We start from the raw sequence: 9,586 nt of genomic DNA, 5'->3' as shown, positions 1-9,586 counted from the left end.
CAGCTTATGTGGTCCAGATGCCCTGGAGAGACCAGCCTCATCTAAGCAGTCACGTTTGGGGGCATGTCTGAGAGGAGGTGGGTGGACAGTCTGGATTATGGACCCTCTCCCAGTTCAGAGGCATGACTCCCTGAGCACCAAGCCTGGCGCGGTGCCCACCCCAGTGACCCTTCTATCAGCAGGAGACACTCGACATTTCCTTTGATTAATGTGCCTCCCTTTCCCGCGAGGCCCCCTCATTATTCCACCGTGCATGCACAGAGGCCTGCCCACCAGCTCTTCCTCCACCAGCCCACCCCTGGATTCCTGCGGACCCTGCCTAACCTCGACCCACACTGCAGGGGCCCAGGGGGAGCCAAGCTGCCCTGTAGGCATCCCTGTTTCTTATACTTACTTTTCTTCAAGTGCCAGCCACTGCCCAACAGGGCGTGTTTGTGGGAGTGGCATTGGGATAGTGTAGCCAGGCACTGGTCATGGTATAGAAATGCTACAGGGTCCTCACACTGGTGCACACGCCTCCTGCAGTCACACAGCCAGGCCATGCATACACCCGATAGACACCCACACTCCAATACCCTCAGGTACACCTGCTAGACACCCACACTCTGACACCCACAGATATTGCCTCTAGACACCCACACTCTGACACCCTCAGGTATACCCACTGTACACCCACACTCTGACACCCACAGATACTACCGCTGGACACCCACACGGATACCCACAGATACACCGGCTAGATATCAAACTATGACACTCACAGGAATACCTGCTATAACCCATGCCCTACACCCACACATACATCCACTGGACACCCACACTCTGACACCCACCCCACTGCACACACACTGCTGTCCTTGGTGTCCATCATCCCTGGGTCTAGGTGTTTCCCAGCACAGGGACCTGACCGCTCGATCCCAAAGCTCCTTTCCCGGTGGCAGTTGGTCCCACTGGTTGTTGCTGGCCGCCTGGAAGCCGTGCTCAGGGAGGGCTGTTCTCAGCTGCCTCCTCTTCATGGTCCAGGCTCTGGGCTGTGATGTGAGCAGGCCTTGCTCTTGGAGGGAGCAGAACAGATGTGGGACTTGGAGGGGACCCACGGCAGGGCCCTGGAGAAGGCAGGTTGTGAGCAGAATGGGCAGGGTGTAGATCGACAATGTTCACGATAAACAGATAACCGTGGCGTGCGCTGGCTCCCAGATCAGGCACTGGGTACTGAGCTCTGCCGAGGGTGGGGGGTGGCAGGGGGACCCCGGGTGCATCTGTGCTGCGTGGCCTCCTGGTTGAGTAGGACTCAGGCTCCGGCCTCAGCCGAGCGAGTCCGTCGTACTTGGTCAGGGTTGCCTAAAGCTGGTGGAAATGTGATTGCAGATGAGACCGGCGAGCCTGTTAATTTGTAACCAGTGACAGGGCCCCCGAGCCTGCTGCTCAGAACGAGGGGCATTTCATAACAGGCACTTGGCATTTTTAACGGGGTGAAAACATGTAATTTTTGCAAATGTTTATGAATAGCAGAACCACAGTGCAGGTAGCACAGGCGGCACCGCTTTCTGCCCGGGGTCATGTGGGCTCACCGGGCCAGGGCTGCGGTGCTTGCCAGTAGTTCAGAGCAGACCAAGTATAGGATGGAGTGCCCACCCTCCAGACCCTGGACAGAGACATGGCTGACCTCACAGTCCACTGTGACCTCCAGCTCAGAGAGCAGCTCTGCCCAGCGACCTTCAAGAGACACCCCCCCACACACACACACATACTAGGAGGCCCTGACACTATATTCTGGGGGGCCCAGGGGTCATCAAGCCTGCCCTGGTCACATTTTTGCTGTAATCAACATGGCAGAACATTGGCCTCACCAATAAGTCCTATCAATACACCCTCATCGATAAACCCTTACCAATAAACCCTAATTGATAAATCTTCATCAATAAATCTGTATCAATACATTCCCATCAATAACCCCTGATTGATAAACCCTCTTCTAGAAATCCAAATCAATTTATCCTCCAACTGCTGCCCTCAGGCGCTTTCTTGTCATGTCTCATCAGCCAAGGCTCTGGTGCCTCCGTGCTACCCCCCACCCCTCCCCAGCTCTGCCTATGTCATCCTGAGGTTTCTGATGGCCCCAGTGTCCCCCACATGCTCTGAACTGCATATCATCCTGAGGTTGCTGATGCCCCCAGTGTCCCCCACAAGCTCTGAACCCCACGAGGTTTCACCAGGGTGCTCCGAAGGGAAACATCCTTCCCCATCTGAGGAACCCCCAGGTCACCACTGGGAAGAACAGGGAGAGGGAGGAGACTCTGGGCACGGGGGCCCTGGCCTCATTATGGGCCCCCCAAGAGGGGATTCCTCCCCACCTCTTGGCATCCTGGCTCTCCTCTTCCCTGCTTCCATCCCACCTTGAGGGGTGGAGCAGACAGCGCCTCCTGCACCACAAGCTGGGAGACACCCCAAAGTCTGCTCAACATGGTGGGATCCCCAGCTGGCCTGGGCCCAACTTCTGGTTAGCCGTGAGGCCAGAGGGGGCACCTCTCATCTGGAGGGCCCTGCAGTGGCTTCCAAGTCCTCCCTGTTCAGAGCTCAAGTACCAGCAGGGCAGCACTGGTGGCGAGCAGCAAGGGCCTGAGCCTCAGACTGGACAGCAGGGCCAGTGGCCCTGGGGCCAGGGACAGACATCAGGGGCCAGATGGGAGGGCAGAGGGGCAGGTGGTCTGGAACTACCCAGGGGGCCTGGGACTTGACTTGCTGTCTCTCAATTTGTCTCTGGGTCCATCTCCCTAAGAGGGGCCTGCAGTTCATCTTGGGGGAACCAGGCTAGGAGCTGCTGTTAGGTAGGTTAGCTAGAGCTGGGAATGTCCGTTAATGTGTGCCCAGAGGGCCAAGCGAGGGGAACAAAGGAGTGGCGCACTGCACATGCCCAGAGGCTCGGATTCGGTAGGCAGGGGCATGCGTGAACTTGAATTGGTCCACGTAGGCCAGGTGAATTCAATTCAGCGAATGGGGTAAATGAGGGGTCTTCCACCACGCCTCCCCTTGGAATTCCTTGAAAAGGCAGAAGGCCGGAGTAGAGAGGAAGAGAGCTTTGGCGCAGAGAGCTTTGGCAGGACTTTGGGACACTTTTGTGTGAGGCCGAGCAGCTTCCAACCAGGCCACATGTTCGGGAGGAGCCCCACGGGTGCCGTGTAAACCTGAAACTTCTTCTAACTTTCATAAAACTCACTTGGATCATGAGCCAGGCTTCAGCGTGAATTCTTTCTCGCAGGGAGCCAAGGACGGAGGTATATCTAGCTACAGGGAGATCTAACACTACCTGTGTATTGGAGGATGGGGAAGTGTGGGATATCAAAGACTTTTCCCCAGCTTTGTCCCCACCAAAGATATGCCAAACATTAGAGGCTATTTGCCAGCACATGGTGGGAGGTCAGATGCTCAGAGATCTTCTCCCTGAAGGCAGTCAGGGTTCAGACCACTCTCTGGGGCCCCCACAGGTGGGGCTCACTCCCTGCGGTTAAGGACAGTGGATTACTTTCCCTGTAAGCTTTGGCTAAATCAAGTCTCCAGCTCAAGGGCAATCAAGGTTAGGCCGCCATCATGAATCCAGGATCCACCCGTTTTGTCACATGTGTACCCTCAATCCCTCCCCTTCCTATTGCGTGTACACCCCTAGATAGTCCCCCTCTCATCACTGTGTTACTTTTAGTACAGCCCCTTCCTGTGACATATGTCCTTACCTGTAATTAGGGTGCTTGCACACACCCCAAAAGATATATAAGCTTTGGTTAATAATAAACCGCTCTCGCTTGTTCCTGCAATTTCCACCTTCCACATCCTCACGCGGACCACCAAGTGGGGCTCAGGTGAGCATGCTACCATGAAATGTGTCTGACTCCATTATTCAATCTGTCTTCTATCTCTTTTATTCTCTATGACTTTACTATAATCTCTACATATTATTGCTGTACAATTGCGCCTACCGGACCTGTGATGATTTGTTAGGGGCAGCCTCCCCTGACAGGGAAGTAGAACTGGCTGTATAATTTGGGGGGGGGGGGTGACATGTGGCTGCATATTGGGCTGTATGTCTTGGGGAGCCAGCGTGTACTGGCTGTACCAGGTCAGCGGCTATGAGCCCACATGGCCCTGTGGCCCCGGTGTTTGCTGTCCGTCTGGGCAATGAGAGGAGGGGTCTGACCTGATGCAGAGTTTGCACAGCTGATCCAAGATTCTCAGTGCCCAGCTGGGCCCTGAAGGGGGCCTGGACCCACAAGACTTTCAAGGGATCACAGTCCAGCTCTACCCTCAGACTGGCCCAGGGGTGGGCATGAATGGATCCTTTATCTCCACCATTCTGCACCCACAAGGATGCCTCAGCCCCAGGATCCCCCAAGCCAAGGGCCTTGTGGGGAGGGAGATCAGGTGAAGAACCCAGCAGCACAACAGATGTCAATAGATGTGAATGGGAAATAAATGTGAGCCCCCAGGGGCCACTATCAGGGGCCACCTCCTGTCCCCACAGCTGCCTGCTGCTGTAGAGCGGGCTTTGAGAGGCCGGCAGTACTTGAGGGGACTGTCCTGCCCTGCCCCTCTCAGCTCCTCAGCCCACCTCCGGGTCCCACTGCTCCATGCTTCTGAGCCACACTGACACATGGCAGCCCTGAGAGGCCTGGGGGCCCTGGAGACCCTCGCTCACCCCTGCCACCTGCCCAGGCCAGCACACGGCCTGGTGTCTGTGCTTGAGTCTGGACACCAGAGCTCCAGCAAGCCAGCTGGCCCCAGAGGTCCCATCAGCCAGGGCAGGGGCACAGAACATGGGAGGGACTATCCTGCAGGCCAGAAGGGACACAAGGACAAAGCGGGGGAGTCGACCTCAAAGACAAAGTAGTCAGTGGAATCTTACGCCCCCCCCACCCCTTTCTGGTCTGTTTTCCACAGGTCTCAGCAGTCCCACCACCTGGAATGCTGCTTCCTGGGACCCCATCGGGGAGGGGCCCCCAGGGAGCTGCCCGGCAGCAGCTCCCTTCATCCCTGAGCAGACCTGTGTCTCACTGCAGCCACTTCCTGTGGTGGACAGGGCATGGAGTCCACCTGCTTGGGCGGCCCCTTTGCTCACAGCTGTGGGCCCGCATCTGGCCCTGGGCTGAGAATGTGTATGAGTGACAGCCAGACAGCCAGGCCCACCAATGGAAAAGGGGCCCTGGATCAAAGGGCTGGTACAAAGTTGCAGTGGCCTGTCAGCCGTGGCCCACGGAGGGGTCATCTCTGCACAGCTGGACTGCAGTCTTGTTAGAGCTACCTGAGGCTAGGTGTGTGCTCACAGGACTGGACCAGATGGACTACTCTCAGAGGCAGAAGGGGAGGCCAGGTGTGCACTGATGCTGTCTCTGCTGTCTCTCTCCTCGCCCTCTCTCCTTTCTGGGGAATCTCTGGTGCCACCCCTCCCTGCTGCGGAGCCCCTGGGCCTGGCCACTCAGGGAGGGATGCGCTGGACCTTGTGGTGGCCCGGGACAGGAACTTCAGGCTCAGGAAACTTGGCTGGGCCCTCCGGAGCTTGGGTCCCTTACCGGCTGCACACCCCGCCTCCCCGCGCTAATGGAAACCCGGTGATCCATAGCCGAGCACGCGGCCTCCTGCTCGGGGGTAACGTGGCGGTAATGTACATATCGATGATCAATCAGAGATTTGCAAGAGCGGCACGCGCTATTTAATTATAACTGCGTCCTGCTCCGAGTAATGGCGGCGACATTTGAATAGGTCACAGCCGACCCACACCCTGTTATGTTGTCGGTATTAAATGCCACTCATTCCGAGCTGGGGGCCGTGCTCAGCGTCACAGGGTGGTACACGCCAGGCAAATGGAAAATGTCCCTCTGCGTTGACACCCATGATTGATGGCCTCTGCAAAACACATGCTGCACCCCGCTGTGCCTTGGAGCAGACAGACAGACAGACCCGTGGGCGGGTGCCATCCGGCCTTCCTCTGACTTTGGCATTGAACACCTGCTCCGAAACCCCAGCCTTCATAGAATGTCCCAGAGAACTGTCTCACAGCGGAAGGATAGGGCAGGGTAAGGCTGTCCCCGTGGACTTCCCAGCCTGTAACTCTTTCCTGGAGCAGACCCCTCATCTCTCGAGCACACAGAGGCTGGTGGTCGAACCACCCACCAGCTCAGTGTGTGGCTTGCTTTGCTGCCAGGGTCCTTCAGAGGGTCCTATTTAGGGTGAAGGGCCCACAGCACAGCAGTAAAGCAGGGAGGGGCCCAAAGTAGGACACACATTCCGTTTGCTCTGTGGGTGACAGAGAGCACATTTTGGGCCGGCTGTACAGATACAGGTGCATGCATAGCCCCACCTTTGAAATCAGATGAGTGTCACTGGATGTTTTTTGTAGGGGTACAGACAGATGAGTGCAGACAGGCACATGGGCCACTCCACACAAACACACCCACATGGGTGCCCCGGGTGCTTTGGATGGCCTGGAGAGTCCCTAGCACAGAGGGGAGGTCCGGGACCAGCTGGAACCACATGCCAGGACTATGAGTGGGGTCTGCCTGCTCCAGGCCCTCAGCCTGTACAGTGGGCTCCAGGTGAACACCCCCCCAGCTCTCAGGTGTGCAGGAGGGGTTAGAGAGTTCTGAAAGGCTCAGGCTGCCCCAAAGCTCATGGTCGGCAGGCCTTAGCCGATGGTCAGAGCCCCCACGAAGTCTGGAGGACATGGTCTTCCCTCTTCCCCAAGCCAAGAAAGGAACCTCTTGAGTTTCTCTGGCCAGGACACATGAACCAAAGGTTGCAGCAGCCAGGACGTTGTGACCACAGTCAACGCTAGTCTCCCTGGGTTTGACGAGGCTCGGGGTCTCCCTCCTTAGCCTGTCACCCCCACCTGGCAAGGCATGGGGATGCACTTCACAGCCCCGTAGGTGGTTCCTACTGTCTACAGAAGTACCTGCTCGCTATCACCAAGTGGAGCAGGCTAGCTATAACTGGCCAGCGCTCAGATGAGCTCTCAGAGAGCACGGCTGAGCAGAGGGCTGGTGGGAAGGATAAGGTTGGTCAGATGGCCCCACAGAGCCTCATTGTGTTTTGAAAACAATGCCCACTCCATGGCATCATTAAACCACAGGCATTTCTAGGGTTGCAAGCCCGGACCTCCCTCCTGTCTCCATTTGCATGCCCCACGCTATACCAGGAAAGCTGCCAGCTAGCTCTCTTCCCAGGGAGATGGGCAGAATGGAACGTGGGAGAAGGGGCTTCACCTGGCTGCTCAGAGGGACCCCAGAGTGGGGTGCGTGCTCCCCCAAGACGATCCCAAACCCTGGCATCTCCCCAGCTGCCACCCTCTGTCTGAACAGCAAGTGCACAAACCTTCAAACCACCATGCAGTGATTCTGGTGACAACACAGGCTGTATTTGTTCACAGCTCTGACACACGATCACACCCACCCCGTCCAGGGGTCTAGCAAGGAGTCCACATCACAGTCACACTTTTCCTCGGGGGGAAGATGCCCTTTAGGCTGTGGGCAGATTCTGCAGTGACCCAGGCCAAGCTGTCTCTGCAGACCCCGGTGGCCGGTGGGTCTTCTCTTTGGAGCCGTGCTGCTGGGTGACTCTGACCCTGAAGTGAGTCTGGGGTCCAGCGGGGCTTTTCTGCAGAGGAACTTGTCTGCAGAGCGTTGACAGCGCAGCAGCACAGTGAACAAGCTTCGGCAATAGGGTGCCTCCGGCCAAGAGCTGATCAAATTGCCTGCTGAGTCCCAAGAAGTTCGCAGGATCTGTGAGCCCTGCAGAGGGGCTCCGGCAGGGATGCTTGCCAGAACCTTCCAAGGAGGTCCTGTCGGGGAAGACAGGCCCCACACCCACCGGAATCGGCTAGCTCCCCCACCTCACATTGCCCAGAAACGGAGGCTGGTCAGCTCTGACTGAATCCGGGGACGCTTGCCCACCTGCGTGGGGTGGGGCGACCCCGGCCCCGGGGAGGACAGGATGTAGTCGATGCTGAATTTGATGTCCCTTTGGTCGGACTTCCCCAGCGCCGCAGGGACGGCGGGAGTCTGGGGCACAGTGGGGAGGGCCAGGACCGGGGACCTGGGCGCACCGGCGGCGGACTGGAGCGGGCCTTGGGGTGCCCCCGCGAGGCCCGCGCACGATGCCCCGAGCCCCTCGTCTCGGGAGGCCCGCTTGGGGCCGCGTCGCCTGCGCCGCCGCCGGTAGTTCCCGTTCTCAAAGAGGTCGAGCAGCGACTCGCAACCGCCGGCAAACGTCCAGTAGTTGCCCTTGCCCTTCTCGTGGCCCTCGGCCCGGGGCACCTGCAGGCGCAGTGCGGGCTCAGCGCGACCGCTCCCCCAGCGTCACCGTTGCCCACCCGTACGCACCCCTCGGCTACCAGTGTGTCCAGGGGGCCCGCAGCGGGGCCATCCGGGACACCGCGGGGCCGCCCCTAGGGGGAGACCTGGGTGGAGGTTCAGTTCAGAGGCGGCGGAGGGACGCCCGCGCCCCTCTCCGCTCGCTGCCTGAGGATTGGGGCAGGGCTGCCTCTCACCTTGACGAAGCAGCTGTTGAGCGACAGGTTGTGGCGTATGGAGTTCTGCCAGGCGCGCTGGTTGGCGCGGTAGTAGGGGAACTGGCGCGTGATGAAGTCGTAGATGCCCGAGAGGGTCACGCGGCCCTCTGGGCTCTGCTGGATGGCCATGGCGATGAGTGCGATGTAGCTGAGGACAGGCGGCCCAGCCGTCGGGAGGGGGCCCTCGCCCGTGCCCCCGCCCTGTCCTCCCGCAGGATGCCGTGGGAGTGTTGGACGTAGGGCACAGGAGGGCACCCCAGAGCTGCTTTCCTGGGTATTTGACGGTGCCCATGGGGAGTGGGGCGCACTTTCCCTCCGGCCCTGAACGTGCAGAGCGCACTCACCAGCCCTCCCGAGAGGACTGCGCCCCAGCCTCCTCCATCCCCCAGCCTCCTCGATCCCGGTGGAGGGTCCGAGAGGGTGGCAGCACGCATTCCTGCAGCTCTGCCGCCCGCCCGCCCGCCCCCAGTCACCTGTATGCCGGCCGGGAGAGCAGCTTCTCCTGCTCAGGGCCGGCGGGGAAGTCCTCAGCGTCGTTGAAGCAGTTGTAGGGGTACTGGGAACTGTCGAACATCCTGGCGCCCACCCGCCCGCGCAGGTCCCCACGGAGCGGAACGAACTTCTCCGGCTGGGCTGCCGTCTGCTCAGCGCAGGAGCCAGAACCTGGAACCGGGCTTCTGGGGTCCCCCGCCCACCCCACCCGGCGCTCCTGCATCCAATCCCCGCTCGAGGAGGCCCCAGCACCAGTGACAGCTGCGTGGGGAAGGGGGGGTGGGGTAGCAGAGCAGCGGCTCCTCCGTGACCCTCTGACCAGCCTGCTGCGGAGGAGGGAGGCACTCTGCTGGGTGGTCCCCTCCACTGTGGGGCAGCCCCCTCCACTGCGGCTCCCTGGGGGGTAGGGGCTGCCTCCGCTAGCAGGGTTCCTAGCTCCCTCGAGGAGACACATCCTGGAGCTCCCTGGTCCCGGAGTTGTGGGTCTGACCTAGCCTGGAGGGGCTTCCCCAGGCCCCTCGAGGGTTCTTGGTGGACACCGGG

At 59.5% G+C, this 9,586-nt stretch overlaps 1 protein-coding gene across 1 annotated transcript; it reads right to left on the bottom strand.

The window, feature by feature from the left end:
* Positions 1–7,874: 7,874 nt before the first annotated feature.
* On the bottom strand, positions 7,875–9,125 carry FOXL3 (forkhead box L3). The gene is made up of 3 exons (XM_004705871.1): positions 9,025–9,125; positions 8,531–8,699; positions 7,875–8,297 (listed from the first exon to the last, which is right to left on the bottom strand). The coding sequence occupies exons 1-3, from the start codon at positions 9,123–9,125 to the stop codon at positions 7,875–7,877; spliced, it is 693 nt and encodes a 230-aa protein (XP_004705928.1).
* Positions 9,126–9,586: the final 461 nt, after the last annotated feature.

The sequence above is a fragment of the Echinops telfairi genome, unplaced genomic scaffold (genome assembly GCF_000313985.2).
Source record: "Echinops telfairi isolate 266 unplaced genomic scaffold, ASM31398v2 ScPeMD7_5;HRSCAF=22, whole genome shotgun sequence".
Taxonomy (NCBI): Eukaryota; Metazoa; Chordata; class Mammalia; order Afrosoricida; family Tenrecidae; genus Echinops; species Echinops telfairi.
This window is presented reverse-complemented; position numbering and strand designations above follow the sequence as displayed.

Coding starts and splice junctions, on each gene's coding strand:
- FOXL3 (XM_004705871.1), bottom strand. CDS start 9,125: ATGTTCGACAGTTCCCAGTACCCCTACAACTGCTTCAACGACGCTGAG. Junction 8,700..9,024: donor CTCTCCCGGCCGGCATACAG/GTGACTGGGGGC, acceptor GCCTGTCCTCAG/CTACATCGCACTCATCGCCA. Junction 8,298..8,530: donor TCAACAGCTGCTTCGTCAAG/GTGAGAGGCAGC, acceptor CTGCGCCTGCAG/GTGCCCCGGGCCGAGGGCCA.